At 42.2% G+C, this 19,867-nt stretch overlaps 1 protein-coding gene across 6 annotated transcripts in view; it reads left to right on the top strand.

Annotated features, from left to right (window-relative positions):
* Positions 1–19,867, top strand: part of SNTG2 (syntrophin gamma 2) — a 303,678-nt gene that overhangs the window by 225,610 nt on the left and 58,201 nt on the right. For all 6 annotated transcript variants that reach the window (XM_058551873.1, XM_058551875.1, XM_058551872.1 and 3 more), the window contains 2 exons: positions 10,663–10,734; positions 19,610–19,816. In XM_058551873.1, coding sequence (XP_058407856.1) covers positions 10,663–10,734; positions 19,610–19,816 — 279 coding nt within the window. The remainder of the gene's footprint in view (positions 1–10,662; positions 10,735–19,609; positions 19,817–19,867) is intronic.

The following is a 19,867-nucleotide window of genomic DNA, read 5'->3' as shown; positions in this document are numbered from 1 at the left end:
TGCAGCCTCTCCCACTATCAACGTCCCCCACAAGATGGTACATTTTTTACCAAGGATGAACCCACATTGACATATCATAATTACCCAGCGTCCGTAGTTTACATTTGGGTTCACTCTTGCTGTTGTACATTCTATGGGTTTGGACAAATGTGTAATGACATGTATCTATCATTATAGTATCATACAGAATAGTTTCACTGCCCTAAAAATCCTCTGTGCTCTGCCTATCCATCCCTCCTTCCCCCATCCCCTGGCAACCTCCGATCTTTTTCCTGGCTCCACAGTTTTGCCTTTTCCAGAGTGTCGTATAGTTGGAATCATATAGTATGGAGCCTTTTCAGATTGGCTTCTTTCACTTAGTAGTATGCATTTCAGGGTCCTCCAAGTCTTTTTGTGGCTTGATAGCTCATTTCTTTTTATTGGTGAATAATATTCCACTGTCTGGAAGTACCAGTTTATTTATCCATTCAGCTACTGAAGGACATCTTGGTTGCTTCCAAGTTTTGGCGATTATAAATAAAATTGCTGTAAACATCCATGTGCAGGTTTTTGTGTGGACGTAAGTTTTCAGTCCCTTTGAGTAAATACCAAGGAGCATAATCGTTGGATCATGTGGCAAGCCTACGGTTAATTTTCTAAGAAACCGCCAAACTGTCTTCCAAAGTGGCTGCACCATTTTGCATTCCCACCAGCAGCGTATGAGAGTTCCTGTTGTTCCACATCCTCATAGCGTTTGGTGTTGTCAGAGTTTTTGACTTTGGCCATTCTAATGGGTGTGTAGTCCTATCACATTGTTGTTTTAATTTGCATTTCCCTGAAGACTCAATGTGGAGCATCTGTTCGTGTGCTTATTTCCCATCTGCATATCCTCTTGGGGGAGGTGTCTGGGAAGGTCTTTCACCCATTTTTCACTCGGCTTGTTTGTTTTCTAATTGTTGAGTTTTAAGAGTTCTTTGTGTATTTTGATTAACAGTCCTTTATCAGATGTGTCTTGCACGTATTCTTCTCCAGTCTGTCTCCTCATTCTCCTTACAGCGTCTTTCACAGAGCAGGTGTTTAATTTTAGTGAAGTCCAGCTTACCAATTATTCTTTCAGGGATCATGCCTTTGGTGTTGTGTTTGGGAAGTCATTGCCATACCCGAGGTCGTCTAGGCTTTCTTGTTATGTTCTCCTCTAGGAGTTTTATAGTTTTGCATTTTACATTTAGGTCTGTGATCCATTTTGAGTTCATTTTTGGGAAGGGTGTAAGGTCTGTGTCTAGACTCCTGGTTTTGCATGTGGACGTCCAGTAGTTCCAGCACCGTTTGTTGAAGAGAACGTCTTTGCTCCGTTGTATCGCCTTTGCTCCTTTGTCAAGCAGCAGTCGACTATATTTATGGGGTCTGTATCTGGGCTCTCTATCGATTGTTCCCTTAATCTATTTGTTGTTTCTTTCACCAGTACCACACCGTGTTGATTGCTATAGTGTATAGTAAGTCTTCGAGTCGGGTAGCATTAGTGTTCTGACTTTGTCTTCTCCTTCAATATTGTGTTGCTTATTCTCGGTCTTTTGCTTCTACTCCTAAACTTTAGAATCAGCTTGTCAGTATCCACAAAATAACTTCCTGGGAATTTGCTATGCCAAGGGATGCTTCTTTTGGAATTTAATTTTCTTAACAGCGGGACACGACTTACTGGGTAAAAGCAACAGCAGCTGTATCTCGTCCTTAAAGGTGTGGTGAGCAGGGGGGACGCCTTCCACGGTCCCGTGATTACGCCTCAGACTTTAGTGAGCCTGTGCCTCTGGACTGTGAGTTTCACAAGCGTGTCTTAGTTTCTTTCTTCCCTCTTCGGTGGGCAAGGATGACTAGAGGGGGCTGGCATTGGGTATTTCCCTCCCCCAGGTCAGTTAGGCTCTGATAATACCCCAGCAGCTTACACTCCTTTAACTAGTTTCCCCTGAGGGCAACCTTGTTAAGAACAGAGTGCTGTGAGCTGTTTCAGAAGGGTTCCTTTCCTCATTTCCCAGCTGGAAGCATGGTGGAGGTTTTTCTTCCATATTTACTATGGAAACCTGGCCGAGCTCCTGGAGGTAAACCTCACCGTATTGTGGGTCCCCTGTGACTGGGTCCCCTGGAGTTTTTATCTCTCAGACTTGTCTGTCCTGAGCCTCCCACAATTCACTGACTACCGTTCCGCAGCAGTCCACTCTGGGCCTCTGCTCCGGGAGGACGTGCTGACCTGTGTTGATCTGTTGTCTCCCCAGTCTTGGGGGCAGCAGTTTGCCCTGTGTCCTCCCCTCTCTTGTGGACCCAAGAAGAGTTGTTGAGTTTTCAATCTGTTCAGCTTTTTACTCGTTGTTAGGTAGGAGTGGTGACTTTCAAGCTCCTTACATGCAGAACTGGAAACATGATAACTTTTTAAATAGAAAAAAATTGAATTTTACCATTGCGTAATGGTATCATGCTAGTTTAAAATAGAATGTTTTAAATAATTTTTCATATATTATCCAAAATAACAAAAGCATATTTTAGGGGCCAGCCTGGTGGTGCAAGCAGTTAAGTGCACGTGCTCTGCTGCAACAGCCCAAGGTTCGCCGGTTTGGATCCCGGGCGTGCACCGACACACCGCTTGTCAAGCCATGCTGTGACAGCATCCCATATAAAGTGGAGGAAAATGGGCACAGATGTTAGCCCAGGGCCAGTCTTCCTCAGCAGAAAAGAGGAGGATTGGCATCGGATGTTAGCTCAGGGCTGGTCTTCCTCACACACACAAAAAAGCATATTTTGAAAGGGGAGCTGGGAATATTTTGTAAGACAAAGGAAAAGACTTACTCCACAAAACATTAGGGAAATGGTGGCTTAGTAGAATAGATTGTAAATTAATAATACAAACTATGGGTTCTAAACACATCTTTCTGTTTACCAGCTGGGAGTATAGGCACATTATTTACCCTCTTCAACAGTTTCTTCCATTCTTTGTCAGGGATAATAAATGCCAGCTGGAATGCCCCACAGGCCATGGTGAACACTGACTTAATTTATATATTTATTAATGTGTTTGAAAATTCTAATGCATTTGAATCTAACAGATGAAATTTTACTGTTAATATTCAGCAACTTCTCATTGTAAAAGCAATACACAAAATATTATACTGCACAAAGTGGGGGTTCTCTGCCTGATGTGCATAAAAGAAATTATTACGGCATCAGCTTTTGAGAAAAGAAAAAGCTTTATTGTGAGGTCAACCAGCAAGGAGACAGGAGGCAATGCTCTCGGGTCTGTCTTCCCGATCCAGGGCTTGGGGCAAAATTTATGAGATGAAGGGCAGGGCCGTCTGAAGTGTGGAGATAGATGATAGGAGGTAGGGAGAAGTGAAGTAATTGATGATCTGCACAACCGTAGTCAAGCTTCATGGCTCTTCATAGGACCCATGTTTACAAAATGGTGGCCTTAGTATGACCTGAGGGTGGAGTTTTCAGCTCTTTGACATCAAAACGATCACTTATCAGGCTTTTGCGCAGGCCCAGTTGATGGGTTGGTGGTCTCAACCAGCCTGAACTGGACAAGGGGTCAACTCTCAGTTCGTGAAAAACAACTCTTAATCACGCTGTTGATAAGATGGGGTCGGTTGAACTGGTCCTAGAGTGCCCGTGGTTAAAATATAGTGAGTGAATTTATACCTGTATATTTATATATATTTTTGTATGGTCTTGGATTTTGTATCCTGAAGCTGGTGGCAATTTGCCAACATAGAGGAGGAGGAATATTCCTTTACCCTCTAGGTTCTTCTGGCTGGTCCAAGAATTAAATTGACATGAGACAGATTAACAGGAGAAAATGAAATTTAATAACATATATATGGGAGAAACCCAGGAAAACTGAGTAACTCACCAAAATGGCCAGAGCCACCACCTTAAATACCACCTTAATTAAAGACAGAGGATGATGTTGGGGGTAGTGGTTTGGGACTTCAAAGGGGAAGAAAGCAAATCACATGGAGATAGAAAAGCAAATGTTTGGTAAACAAATGTTTGCTGGGCCATCTATAGACAATGGGACCGGAGAGAACTTTGATAAAAATGGGCTTTGCTAGGTGACTTCCTGTCCACCACACCTAGTTCATATTATACTATAGTTATCTATAGTGATAGCTCCTTCCTGGGACCGGCCTTCTATCTTAAATTCTTTTAAGGCAGTTAGGTGAAAGGTCAAAGTTTCTTTCTGAGTCTTTTGTTCTTAAAAATAATCAAGCCAAGACACACGTTTTGGGATGGCAAATTCTGATGCCCCACAGATGCACAGACAGAGGGTTGAGCCAGAGGAGGAACTCTGGAGTCGTGCCCCCCAGAGCTTAGACAGGTGCCTGGCTCAGAAGGAGGGACACTTTGTCTTACTAATGGAAATGAGCTCTCCTGGGAGAGGAGGGTCTCTGGTCCGTTTCCCTTTGGAACGTGAACCAGTGGCTCCAAAAGATGTAACTCTGCAGACGGCCTGATGGCTCACTGTCTCTGTCCTCCGAGTCTTTATCTGCTTGGTCACCACTCAGTCATCCTCCCCCAGGAGCAGGGATTTCACTCAGAAAGCTTGACTACATTCACAGAGCCTTGTTTCTCAACACTTTGTGTCAGAATATTTAAATGAATTCTTAAAAGGCTCAAATATTCTGTGGCACATAATTTAGGAAAACCTACAAGATAAAGTCCTGTATTCAAGGATGGCTTCTGAGCTCCTTCAAGACGAGGGAAAGGGATGGAAGAAAGCAAAGGAGCCATGGGAGGAGCAGGAAGCCTGTGTTTTCCAGCTGAGTTATCCTGTGAAGGGGAGACAGAGCCCAGAGGTGGGCGCTCACCCTGGCTCTTTCCAGTCCACTAACAGATGCTGGAAAGGGGGGTTTCAGCCAGGACTCCCCGGCCCCTCTCACTCTCCTCTGTTAACCAGAAGAGTTATTTCTCATTTGCAGATTGGAGTCAGAAGAATAATGTTTCAGCTCTCCATGTTTTCAAACATCATTCAAATGTGTTAAAAAACAGTTATAAAATCAATTTTACAGCATCTTATAGCATTAACATATAAATTATATAGCAGTTGCCTATGAATATGCAAGAAATATTGGAAGCAATTTTAAGAGTGTCAATTAGGCAAGTATCTTCTATCATTTAAAAAATTTTTACCTGGAAAGAAATAATTTAAGTGAAGATTTGTAGACTGGAGAAATATTAGACAATTGTTTTTCTAATACTGCATTACTCTAGATCACGCCTGGGACTACATATTAAGGGTTCCACAATAATATTAAAAGATGCCAAGATATTGCATCTTATAGTCAAAAATTTCTGCTACATTTCAAGTCAAATGTGGTCAGATAAAATAGAAAATTATCAACTATCATTATTTGGAAAAAATATCAATGGTATGTGGTTACAAAACCATTGGTCTTAGCTTTTACATCACGGAGTCTGGTAATTTCCTTTTTGTCATGTCCTAGTTGGAGATCGAGGTGTCAGCTCGGATCATTTTCCTTATCCTGGTTTCTGAGTCACCAGTAAGGATGTACGGATACAGTGGGTTGCATCCCATTCCAGTCACATAAAATCGTTTCTCTGAGGACAGGAAGGTACTGTAATGGCACAGAGTGCTTCTCTCCACATTTCTCTCTTACTACTAGGAGTTTTTACTCCTTTCCACAAAAGAAATGCGGTCCTGAAAACTAGAGAGTAAAACAAATCACGTTTGCTGCATTAGAGATCCTTTGATTTAAAGAAATCTCACCTCATGGAGCATCTAGTTTGCAAAATAAGGAATTCTTTCTTTGTGTGTGTGTGAGGAAGATCGGCCCTGAGCTAACATCTGCCAATCCTCCTGTTTTTTTTGCTGAGGAAGACTGGCCCATGGGCTAACATCCGTCCCCATCTTCCTCTACTTTATATGGGACACCTCCACAGCATGGCTTGACAAGCGGTGCGTCTGTGCGCGCCCGGGATCCAAACCGGCGAACCCGGGGCCGCCGCAGCGGAGCGTGCACACTTAACCGCTTGCGCCACTGGGCCAGCCCCAAGGAATTCTTTTGTAGCATGAATAATGACTATGCATCTGCTTTGTAAATATAGTTTTCTTAATTCACAATCCATCCTTCCTCTCTTTCACCATCAGTTTTTCTTCTTTTCTTGTTAAAAGGTATGAGTCAGGCTTTTTACCCTCAGATCGTTTTCTTAAAAGACCAGCACAACAGAGTTGCCAAGAACACTAATGCACATAGGAATCACCCAGGAATATTTTAAAACACAGATTCTAATCTGGTTGGTCTGGGGTGGACCTGAGATTCTACATTTCTGACAAGCTCCCAGGAGATGCTGAGGCTGCTGGCTCACATGATTTCACAGTTTGAGATTCCCTTTTATTACATCAATGGTAAATTTACTGAAACGCAAAAATCAAGATCTCTGAGCCCCACACCAAACTTGTTAAATCTGAACAATTCAAATGATTGGGGCCAGGACTCTGCATCATAATGAGCTTCCAGGTGACACCTGGCTGTGCTCAGGTTTAGTACAAAACTCTAGGAATGTCGGACTTCACAACTTTAGTTTTGTCACTACACCACTGTCTATCAAACCTCCCATTCTGAACTTTTCATTTACCTTCTAATTGTATATATACATACACATTATATACAATATATACACATTATAATATAAATTATACATAAAATAAACTATATATAGTGTACATTATTATATATATACATTACTTATAATTTTGAACTTTACCTTCTAATTCTATATATACACATTATATATTATGTATACAATGTATTATAATATACATTATGTGTATAATGTATATATGCATTAACTATGTATATTATATGTGCACACACGCAGATAGATAAACATATACACACATTTCTTCACTTTATTATAGCAGCTGGTCTCCCATTTGGACTAGTTCCTTAACCAGCTCGTTAGATTCTTATCTTAGTTATCTTGGAAATGGTCTTATCCTAAATCGTCCCTATCAGTGAGATTGTCGTATTTAGCGTTGGGTTGTTATATCCTAGAAGGTTTCTAGAGCTATAACTAATAAAAATAAAAAGTGAAAAGAGCTCTGAAGGACATAGTTAATATTTTTGAGATAATTTGCTTCAAGAAGAAACTCAGAAGTACTTCGTGGTGTGCTTTTGCTAAATTAAAGAAGTGTGCACATTGCATCCACACAGGGAAAGGAAAGGGTTTCATATTTGTGAAGAGGTGGAGCTGTGCCCTGCCAATCTGATTTTGCACCCTCCACTTCTGCGTTATCTGGTTGCGTTAACTAAGCGTTCTTCCGCCTGGGGCGCGCCCGTCTGCGCTCACCCCCCATGTGCCTGCTGTGCACAGGACTCCGCTCCATACTCGGAGGGTCTGCTCCACAAGTGATAACTAACAGGAAAACAGCCTTGCCCAAGTGTCACATGAGGGAGAATAGATGGTGGAGCTGCTGGGACTCGGCAGAGGGAGGCACACCTGCCCCGGCCGTCGGAAAAGGCATCTGAGGATGGTTGGTTGAGCCGAGTCTTTGAGAAGATGTGGACTTCAGGTAAACTAGACAGAGGGCAATGAAGAGAAAGATCCACTTTCTTTTTAATTAATAGACTTTGTCTTTTAGATCAGCTTTAGGTTTACAGAAAAATGAGTGGAAAGTAGGGAGTTCTCTGTACCCCCTCACCCTCCCATTATTATCATCCTCAGTAGGGGAGAGCATGTGTCACAATCCATAACCAGTATCCACACATGGTTAGTAACTAAAGTCCACGTGGTCCCAGCGCGGCTCCCAGCAGCCCTCAGGGTGGAAGCATTTTCCTCAGTCCACAGAACAGACGGTCCCATCCTAGGAGCCAAGCATCTCCTCAGTCTCACCTGTGTCTCTGATGGGGCACGTTCTCCTCCTGAGTCAGTCCTCGGGCTCAGAGGATGAGATGCACGGATCCCCCCCTAGCTAGAACAGTCAGACTCCTCCGGAGCTCGTGAGCTGGGGGTAGAGAAGGGCGGTCCCCCGGGGGGAAAGAGAAGTGGCCATTGGCAAGAAAGATGAAATGGAAGGGGGTGGCGCAAACCACAGGTGGCCACCACAGACTTGTAGAAGGCAGGTGCTTAATAAGAATGGTATAAACGTAGACTGAGGAGGAGATAGGGCTGAAGTCTGCAAACAGGGAAAAGCACAGCCTCTTTCATAGGATCTGACTCTGGAGGCTGTTCCGCCAGATACTGATAAGGAGAGACGAGTTCAGTGTAATACAGCACTAAAATACAGTGTACACAAAGTGCATGCATCACTGCACTGTTATAGTGGAAAACCCTAGAGCAGTCCGCAATGCCCATCACAGAGGTAAGGCTTAAAGACAGGTGAATCCACACACTGAAATTCTAAACAGTCGTGACAGTCACATTTCTGAAAGGTATCTAAAGAAGTGGAAAACACTGGTATTACAAACTGTATCTGGAAAGCATCACATCATGAATATGCATAACGTATATTTACAGCAACCAGTAAACTGTTGGGGAGGATGTGTCTGAATAGTGTGCTTAGTGATTCTTTTTCTTTGTGTTTTCCAGATTCCCCCCAAATAAGCAGCATTTTCATAACTGGGAAAGTTAAAAATTGTGTCTACGTGTTCACTTTCTAATCCTACAAAGGTACCTTAGCTCTGACAGCCCGTGTGCTGTGAAACTCAGCCGGCGGGGGGACCTTGAAGAGAGGGAGGGGTCAGCTGTAGGGAGTCACGGGGTCATGAAAGTCCAGGAGCGACACTCTTATTTCAGGCGTCACACAGCACTGCTGCCCGGTTCCCACTGCCCTCAAGGAAGAGGATCGACCCCTTCACTTCTACTCCGAAATTAGTACCTGGGAAGCCTCGGCTAACTCTAGATCCAAAAATAACCTTCAAGTTATCCCTCTAATTGACCCTTCTCGCTTTTATGTCTTACCTTTTTCCTATTTTTAATCTTCTTCTCCCCTTTTTATTTTACTTGTTTATTTATTTATTTTGAGGAAGACTGGCCCTGCGCTGACATCTGTTGCCAATCTTCCAGTTTCTTTTTTCTCCCCAAAGCCCCAGCACGTAGTTGTGTGTCATAGTTGTAGAGCTGTAGCTCTTCTATGTGGGACGCGGCACATAGAGTAGCTCTGCGCCCAGGATCTGAACTGGGGAACTCGGGCTGCCGAAGTGGAATGCATGAACTTAAGTGCTATGCCACCACCTGGCCCCTATTTTTTATCGTATAAATCACAGTAGCAATGAGTTAACTCTGGAGCATTAAACATTAAATGGCAAGTTACTAGTGTAATTTTCACATCATTAGCTGACTATTTGGTGAAGCATTCTGATTGTGGTGGCTTTAAAGTGACTGTGTCTTGGGTATTTTATTTGGTGGCATGGTTACCAGAAGGTCACCAATTGACTAAATACGTGGTCATTTCAGTATTTCAAAGACACAGTACAGTGAACATTGGATTTTCTTATTTATTTTTTATTTTTATTTTTAATAGTTGAAAAGTAAGTGCAAGGCAAACAACAAAAAGTCCGAATTTGTTACACTGCTATTTCAGATTTTTCTACATGAAATATTTTGATTTAGAGATCATATATGTGAACATGAATTGTAAACCTTAAAACATCGTTCAAAAGTTGGATAATTTTGGGGGCCGGCCCCATGGCGTAGTGGTTATGTTCCTGCACTCTGCTTTGGCGGCCGGGGTTCACTGGTTCAGATCCCAGGCTCGGACCTGTACACTGCTCATTCAAGCCATGCTGTGGCAGCATCCCATATACAAAATAGAGGAAGATGGGCATGGATGTTAGCCCAGAGACAATCTTCCTCAAGCAAAGGAGGAAGATTGGCAACAGATGTTAGCTCAGGGCCAGTCTTCCTCACCAAAAAAAAAAAAAAAAGTTGGATGATTTTGATCATTATTGTTGTTAAAATAGTGGTGAACTATAATATCAGACCAATCAAAAACATGTTCAATTAAATTGATAAGTTAATAAATTTTCTGTTCATTTCTGAAATAGAGTTGACTAGTGGGTTTATTCCTAAAGAGCAGGACTATAAACACAAGGTTTTTTTCCCAGGGTCACACTCCAGCAAATATATCAGTTTCACATGCAAACTCATTACCCTCTTAAATTCTCTAAATTTAACCTAAAATTAGTCCTTAATTTAATGTAACAGGAATCCAAAATGAATTCCTAAAATCATGCCCAATTGTATATAATAGATGAGTTCCTACATCCCAAGTTCTTGTAACAATAATGTATCTAAATATATTCATCCCACACACCAACAGAGGTGAGCATGGATTGCTCATCAGCGTCCTCAGCAGCATGTGGTTTAGCGTTCCAGCTGTCCTCACAGCTCACATTGAATCACTCCATTTTTGTAAATTTTTAAATTCTCCAACTAAAAGTAATATGTTTCTTTTCCTGTATATTTTTTAAAAATTCCAGCTTTATTGAGGTATAATTGACAAATAAAATTGTAACATATGTAAAGTGTACAACGTGATGATTTGATGTACTTACACATTGTAAAATGACTCCCACTATCAAGTTAACTACCACATCCGTCATCTCACATAGTTACCTTGTGTGTGTGTGTGTATGAGAATGATTGTTTTATGTATATGTTTTATATTTCTTGCAGGTGAGCACATTAGACTGGGTACGAGCAGAAAAAATCTATAACCTCTGTGAGGTACTATTTAAAGTTCACAAGGTAGGTATCCTTTGCACTTTAGACAATTTCATATAAATGAGATGTCCCTTTAGGTTTAAACAGTGAGAAAAAGATTTGTTTACCATCACCCATTGAAGTAAAATAATGTGAAAATCTAGATTCATCCCACCATCCTATCCTAGAAGTTGATATCCTGTTGCTCATTGGGTGGATGGATGGACGGATGGATGGATGGATGGTGTGTGTGCACACTGGGGAGACTGTGTTTTAGACACTTCCAATTACAATAATGTATTCCAGGAACTTCAGTTTGCTATTGTTGTTGCTGTTGATTTTAACAAATCAGATACAAATCTGTGTCCTGAAAGCTTTTTTATTTAACCCTGGCCTGAGCTGACCAGAATAATTAATCAAATAATTCTACTCCTATCAGAGGGAAAGTGCTCATTGGCTAAGAAAGGACAAAGTTTTATCCTTAGTGTTAGTATCGTGCTTTCAGAATAATCCAATTTAGTTGGACATTTCCAAAGTAGTTAATCCATGGCCACAAGTCAATTTTCCTGTTTCTGCTGGGATGACCCCTCATCATGTAATGACCGCTCTGTTCTAACAAGGACTCTCGGTGTAGGAGGAGGTCAGGGTTTCCTGGGGAGCGTCCGTGTCACTCATGCTTGCTGGCTATTGCCGTGTGTCAACATCTTAGAGATAAAGATAACTGGATATTTAAGTGCAGATCCACCAATTTGAGCAAACATGGCAACTCAGTTATTTCACTGATAAAGACTCTTAGCAAACCTCAGGCTTGGAGAGAACTCATAATAACACTAAATTATACAAAGATGTTGAATCTGAGGTGGAAAAATGTGGGAAAGAAATTGTCACTAAGGGAACTTATGGGAGGAGTAGATTATTATTTGCCAAGTATTCAGCCTGCCATCACCACCCTGGAGCGGTTCACTTCCCACCCCATGGAGGTCAGGCCTGACCTCGAGATTTCTCTCCTCCCCTGGGTGTTCCCAGCTGTGACTTGAGCCTAGGCTTGTGGTGAGGTTTCGTCTCTGGTTCTGCTGCTGCTGTGAAAGATGACAGGTTGTACCACCCAACCATGGAGGATGGGAGACACATGGGTAGAGCTGCACCACCTCAGGCCCCAGACCGTCCAGCCTGGGTCAGCTGAGGTCTAGCTGACCACAAGTGCAGCGGCAGGAAACAAATGCCACTGCTGAAGGCCACGGAGGTTTTGTGGTTGTCTGGGAAGCAGGAAACACTGATGCACTGGCTGACCACACAGGCTCTGAATGAGACTTGAGTGTAAGCCCTGACTCCATCACTTGAAAATTTACTTTGTTTCTTTAAGCCTCAGTTTCCTCATCTGTAAAATGGGGGCAGTAATAACCCGTTTATATTCTGTATTTTAGGATACTCTTTGCAGGTGTTGTGTTAATTAGGCGGGATAATGACTACACACCCTCGCCATAGTCAAGTGCTTACTGAATGCAGCCTCTTGAGGTCATTTTTGAGGTTCCTGACCTCGCTGTTCTCTCTCTAGCACCTCAAGTCCGGGTGACACATGTGTGAGTGGTTCTCAACCTTGTCTGTGCCTCATCTGGAGGGAGCTTTAAAAAGAAAAAACTAAAGATGTCATTTTGTTAGAGATGCAGCCCAGATAGCTGTATTTTTCTTAAGCTTCCTGGTAATGTTAATATGTAGCTAAATCTGAAAACTACTACTATGCACCATGTAATATCTGTTGTGAAGCAATTCCTTGTGAATAAATAACATTTTATTGCACTGATAAATTCCTTGGAATCATTAGATGTTAAGTGAGATAGAGCCTTAGTGATCAGAAGTGTTGTTATATCAGCACTATTAACAAAAACGTGAGGATATTCATTTGCTGTGACAATGCCAGTAGAGATGGTAACAATTGTCTTTAATTATACCTCCTTTATTTGTTTCTTCTTTAAATGCTGCCTTTTCATCTTCCTTCCCACAGTGATGGAAACTCATTCATTCAATTATTAACTCGGGCACTAAAATCTAAAGCCTAGGAGAGAAAGAGAGAGAGAGCTTTTGTCTCTATGTTCGTGATCTATTGCTGAGAAGCAAATACTCCAAAACTTAGGGGCTTAAAACAACACACATTGTCTCACAGTTCCCGTGGGTCAGGAGTTATCTATCCCACAGTCGCTCACACTGAATCAAGGTTTCAGCCCAGAGTCCGTGGTCCCAACCAGCACTGCACCGGGGAAGGGTCCGCTTCCAAGCTCACTCACATAGTGTCAGTAGAATTCAGTTGCTGGAGGATGTTGGACTGAGATGCTTGGCTCCTTGCTGAGTTAGCCAGAGGCTGCCCTCGTATCCTGGCCAGGCCACCCGCTCCATCAGAGACAACCCATCGCTTTTGCCGTATTCCATTGGTTAAACACAAGTCACTAAACATTTAGATAGGTAGGTAGTTAGGTAGGTAGGTAGGTAGATAGATAGATGATAGATACATAGGTAGACAGATCTATATACCTCTATCTACCTATCTATATCTCTATCTATATATCTATATCTATCTATATATTTATCATAGCTATATCTATATCTATATTTATCTATATCCATATCCATTCAGGATGAGGCAAAGGAAGCTCACCAGACAGTGTTGGCTACAGCAGGAAAGGGGAGCAGAGGTACTGGGAGCCCAGGTTGGGTGGGGTAAGTGCAGACATCTGGTCAACCTGCACCCTTCAGTGGTGTATCAGACGTAAGTTATGTGCTCTGGAGTAATGCCTTCTCCAGACTTCCCCTAACAAGACAAACAGCAAGACCTGACCATATCATCAGGGGGATGAGTTTGGGGGCTGTGTCCTACCAACCAGGAGCTTTCCTTCATTCTGGGAAAATACCCATCAAAAAATGACTTCTTCCAACAGCGAAACAGCCTAGATGGAAAGTATTGACTGGGTGGGGTAAAGGAGACATATAAGGGGTGATAGGCACAGCCTTGAAGGGAGGAGGCATTGGTTCACAATCGTTAGACTCTGTGGCCTAGTGTAGGAGAGCCATGCACCATATAAATCTCCTTTGTCTTTTTCATGTGGGAGTATGCAAATCAAAGCAGGAAATCTGTATAGAGATAGAAAGCTAAAAATATACGAAGTTTTCAGTATGTTTTGTCTGAGAATTTGACCCTAAAGAGTCATTAATCAAAAGTTAGAAGTTTTAAATGAAGACTTATGTTTTAAAGTTTGGTTTGCTTCCTTGAGTTGAAAATATCCTCAAATCTCACCGAATTTGTAGCTGCTTTATTTTAAATTGAGATGTGGAATTTTAGGCTGCATTTAATGAAAGTACATACAAGGGAAATACATTCCCATAATAATATTATTATTAATGGTAAATAAATTATTTCCAGTTTTATAAACAAATTCATTTGGCCATAAATTTCTACATTTTGCTAGTTTTATTGAATACAATGGTGAAAGACATGAAGAAAAAGGCCTGATGAATTTAAATTGAAGCTCTGCATTACAGGTTGTAATGAGCAATAGTGAAAACAAACTCACTGGATGATCATAAAGTGAGTTGCACTGTACTAGGCACATTCCTTGAGAAAACATCAGAAAGAAATAGAATAAAATATTAACTATGGTTGTCTCTCAGTGATGGCTTTACAGGTTATTTTTGCTTTCTGTTTTTTAACTTTTCTATATTTTTTCAATTGTCTATAGCATGAATGCATTATTTTCAAAATGATAAAAAAAAAAAAAACTATTATGTTAAAATTAGTCTCGGGGCTAGCCTGGTGGCCTAGCTGTTAAGTTCTCGAGCTCTACTGCGGTGGCCGGGGGTTCGCAGGTTCGGATCCCAGCCTTGGACCAACACACTGTTTGTCAAGCCACGCTGTGGCGGCATCCCATATAAAGTGGAGGAATGTGGGCAAGGATGTTAGCCCAGGGCCAGTCTTCCTCAGCAAAAAGAGGAGGATTGGCAACAGATGTTAGCTCAGGGCTAACCTTCCTCACAAAAAAAAAAAAAATTAGTCTCACAGTAGTATATAATATGTATAGAATTTCATCCATCAACATTTCACGAAAGAGTTTCATAGGAAAACTCGTAAATCTTTTTTCTTTATTTTACGTAAGTTCCTCCTTATCCTCACCTGGCTTCTTTTCCACCTGGTTTATGTGGCTGCTCTTCATACATCCGAGATGTTCTTCTGGTATTGGGATGTCTTTGAAGGATCATCATATTTTATATATATGCTTCATTAATAAACTATAGAGCTACTTTTTTATCCAGCTTATTTTCCCACGAAGATCGAAAAAAAAAATTTAATCAATAAACGTGCTATGAAGTGATTATGAAATTAGCCAGGAGAATGGCTACAGCAAAAGTATTAAACTCTATATGGGGTTAATAACAATAATAATAAATTTGTAGCATTCAACATTTTGAAAAGGAGATTGAATTCTGTGATTTGAATATCCTATTTGGAAGACTTGAAATAGTGCCCTTATAAAGTGATATCTCCCTTTTGAACATACCTTTAAGTGTTGATGTTGATCATTTTGTACATATGAGTTTAAAATTATCTATAAACATTTAATTCATTATTCAGAAATTGAAATGAATGTATGATTATCATAAGAACTAGCACTTTTAGTGTAGACTTTTTTTAATGATTTGTTCTCATTATCACCATTTCAAACTAGTCGTTAATATTTTGAGTCCAGAAATCAAATTTTGTAGTGTGATTTTGTTTTTCTATGACACTTTCTCCTCTCCAAAATTTATTTTTCCAATTTTTAAAATTATGTGTTCTATATTTCAACACTCACCATGAAATAGGTGAGAAAGTCGCATCAATCGGCCTTGATTGCAATCATGACTTAAATTGCAACAGCCTCCACACAGTGTGTACTAGAAGCACCCTTCAACAGTGAGGAGCATCCTTCATGAAAGCACACGGACATTCCCTCTCAGCGTAGGAATATTCAATTTAAATTTTTCAGTAAAATTAAACGTACTCACACGTTTGGCAGAGGATCTGGGTAATCAAAGCTCTGCTTGTTGAGTGCTTCCTCTGGATCTTTGCCAAGCACTCATTTACACCATGGATGAATCCTCGCTCCACCTGAGGAGCTGATCCGTATTATCTCGTCTTACAGCTAAGACTCAAGCACAAAGTGGGAGAGTAGCTTCCAGAAGCCTCACTGGAGGGAGGCAGGTGGGACCCAGGTTTGCCTGGCTTCTGGCTCATCTTAAATCCTATTCTGTCTCACTTGTTAGAAACAAGCGTTCCGGAATCTGTCTGGAGCGTACAGTGAAAGTCTCTAATGTTCTCCAGATGCCTTTCAAGCAGTGCTGTTTGTTTAATTAGGATATTGAGGGAAAGTGTTCCTGTTTCCCCCAAAGTCCTGTCAGAGCAAAAGTCGCCCCAATCAAAGTTGACCAGCAAAGAAGACTTTGTCCTAGGCTGCTGCAACAGAGGAGAGAGATGGACCTCAGCTCCGTTGAGGCAAAGGGCATGGCTCTCTAAGAGCTGGGGTGGGGGCAGATCGTGGCCCCACCCAAAGGAACAGTATTCTCGTATCCTCACTGTAGATACAGTTTTACAACTTGGAGTTGCCCCATGAAGTTTGGCTCCTGCCCTGGCACAGAGACTGGGAGACGGCACGCCATATTCCTTGATGTTTTCATTGCAAGGGAATGGCTCCCAGGTCCTTGAGGAAGATAGCCTTGCGTTGTAGAACTGGCAAGAGGCTTTTTAGAAGATTTACGTCTCAAAGGGGCAGAGAAAGGCTTTACTGTGATGAGTTTTCTAAGGTGAATGCTCTAAGGATAGAAGGCCAGGGGCCTAGTGTCAGAAAGAGGCCTGTGTGAAGTTTAGTGAGCTGAGGGGACCATGAGGTTTGCTCATCACTCTGTCTCTTTACAGCAAGTCACCCACCTTTAACTGTAATCAATGCCGATTTTTGAGTCATATTGACACATTGCAATCCACAAGGACTGAGTTATTGTTTCAAAAAGAGCTACAGGAAATAACTGAGGAAGTGAGCTACATATGGATCATTAATTTCACTTATACTGCATTTATTACACATATTTTTTGTGAGGCTAAACAGTTTGTGCTCCGGAAAATAATAACATCTGTGAAATCCTTCAGAGCTCTTTTGTTGGAGCTATTTTTAATTCTTCCTCTTTGTTCTTGAATATGGAGCTCAACTCACTGGTTTGTCAATTCAAATGAAGAGTCATAAACACATTAGTGCTGGATCAATCAACCCCAATCCTCAGACCTGAGTCTAACAAGTGATTCACAAGAGTCAAATAGCTGTGTGCCTTAAAATATTTAATGATATTCTTAAGTTAGTGAACATCGGAAGAATTATCAAAAGATCATTGAAAAATAGTTAAAAATCTAATATGATCATTTACTCTATTAAAATCATATTAAGATTTATAGAATTACAAATAGACATGCATGGAAGGGAATATAAAAAGACAAATCAAAAGACAAAAGGTAGTCATAATAGAATTATTTCTTTCTTAAATTTCCTTTATTATTGCTATAATTGTTTCCAAATAAATAAATAGAAGCAGGAAAAAATCCAGGCAATTTTTAAAAATAGTCTTTTTCAAAGTGAACCTCAGATGGTTTCTATATTCTTACAGTCCTGGGCAGGAGAGGGCCCTGGAGCAGTGGGGTCAGCCGGAAACGTTGTTGCTAGACGGTGTGATAGCTGACTTTGTCCAGAAGACAGTCAAACTTAAATCTGTACCACGACTCAGTATGGCCTTAAAGACTATGTTTCCATGTAGATAGAATATGAACTAATATGGACTGAGGGTGCATGTGCCATACACTTTATGTGGGCTGTCATGGAAAGCCAATGACAGCCTTTTCCTTGTGACTCCGTTTTCAAGTTCAAAAATGGAGGCTCAGAGAGAAGTAAACAGCTCACGGTCAACAGCTAATAATTGGCAAAGGAAGGTCTCAGGTCTTGTCTGCCTGACTCAGAAGCTTGCTTCCTTCTATTACAATACACAGCTCCCCGACTATATCCAGTGACAGGAAAGAGAATAGTTAGCCGTTCAGTCAATGGCATCATCCATAGAAACGCTTTCCAAGAGTTCTTATTTGGTTGTCAGTCTTGACATTTAAGTTCAGTAGTTACAGACATAATTTCTGAAAGGTCAAGTTAGCTTGTTATTCTTGGTTTGTGACATGAAATCCTATTGAGTGAATAGTTTCCGTGTATCCCCGTCTGAGGTGGAGGATCTGGGGGCTCCAAATGAAGGTGCAGTCTCTGTACCCGGGATTCATTTAGGATTAGGAACGTAGGAACACACGCACACACTGCACCACACCACACGCACACACCCACATGCACAAACACACACACCCAACACGAGGCACTAGGCGTCTACAGGATGCTCAAGGGTAAATCTCACTGGGTGACCAGGAGCAGGGAGGCAGCGCCGAGTGGAATCCTGCAGAGCTGTCCCCGAGGCCTGCAGAGGAGACAGTGGAGCCCATGGAGAGCTCAGGAGCCCACCCTACACACATCAGTGGCCACTTTTACCTACAAACCTGTGCCCAGAGAACCTAAGAAGCATGTTTCAAATAAAACCTTTTGGCCAGCTACCAAGTTCATGTGGATTTGGGAAATTAACCTCTGAACGTAAGTATGGATGAGGTGTGTCTAGGTTGGCTAGATGGCCCAAGTGGATTGAAATATCTCAAAATCACAATGTGAAAACCCAGCATGTGGGCACCTCCATTCCTCTCGGCTGCCACACGCTGAGCTGAGGTAAACGTCACGCCTCATCAGGCCACTCAGCAACCTCGGCACGAGGCCTAACCTCATTCCCCTTCACTGGGGGCGGCTGTGCAAGCAAATGCACGTCCAGGAACAGTGCCCCAGTGCAGTGCCTGGTGGGGGCTCTTCCGTGTGTGTGGAACGAGTGAATGAACGGGTGAGCTGAAGGCTGATGTGAATCTAGACAGGGGACAGACGGAGAGGGAGAGAAAGGGGGAGAGAGGTAGAGAGGGAGAGAGCGAGAGTGTATCAGCTGGGCACTGACCCTGGCCTGCTCTCACTGACTCCTCTGAGGCACCCAGACTTCAGCTGTGCTGATCTTTGAGACGAGCCGTAAAGTTGGGCTGCTCCTTCGATGAGTGTGGAGAAGTGGCAGAGACCCCTGGATGCTTTGGCACCACAGGCTCACAGAGGTCAGAGCGGCTTGGATATCCACCAAGTAAATCTGTGGTCAGTAGACACGCTAGAGCTGATTTATATTTTCTGGTTAAATTATTAACCAGAAACCGAACAACAGTTCATTTTTTTGTTGTTTTAACCTTTGCTTTTGAAAATATTTCTAAAATACTTATTCTAGTAGGTCAGGACCTTTGGGTTCACCTCATTAAATCCCAGATGGCTGAGTGCCCTGCAGTGCTTCCGAGACCTTCTGAGCATTACGTCCTTTTACTCAGGACGGCAAACGTGAGGAGGGGCCGATGGCTCCGGAGGGACAGAGCGGGTGCCTGTGTACTGCCTTTGCTGGTTTTGTGCTTCATGGAAGCATGAACGTCTCATGGCTTTTATCTTTAAAGTTAAACATAGAAAAAGAAATTGCGGTTACCAGTATTTTAAGTGAAAGGTGCTTACGTAAAATTAGGAGTTGGACATAATTTACTAAAAGTATTTATTTAGGGGCCCATTTCCAGACCAGCTCTGCAGGAGAAGGACACTCTGCTCCTGAATTTGCCTCCAGGTGTATGACTGGGAGGTAACCAACGTGGCCCTGTCCCCCAGGCTAAGCAGACGTCTCCTGTGTCCCCCCATCCCCTGGGGGCCCTCATTCTGGGAACCACCTTCCCACTCTGACCCCTTTCCACTCCGTGCTTGCTTCCCAGTTCTGGCTTACAGATGACTGCTGGCTACAGGCAAGCTTCTACCTGGGCCTTCACGACTTGGACTTTGAGGACCAGAGGCCGTACTGCTTCAGCGTCATGGTCGGCCACGGCAGGAGCCACTTTTTCAACGTGGAACTTGGGAGTGAGCTAGCTGTGTGGGAGAAGTCGTTCCAAAGAGCTACCTTCATGGAAGTTCAGAGAACTGGGGTGAGTGACTACACTTTACTCAGCGAAAACTTACCTGGATACCTGAAGCAT

This window comes from Diceros bicornis, chromosome 12 (assembly GCF_020826845.1).
Source record: "Diceros bicornis minor isolate mBicDic1 chromosome 12, mDicBic1.mat.cur, whole genome shotgun sequence".
NCBI lineage: Eukaryota > Metazoa > Chordata > Mammalia > Perissodactyla > Rhinocerotidae > Diceros > Diceros bicornis.
Note: the sequence above shows the minus strand (reverse complement) of the source record. Positions and strands in the feature narration are given on the sequence as shown.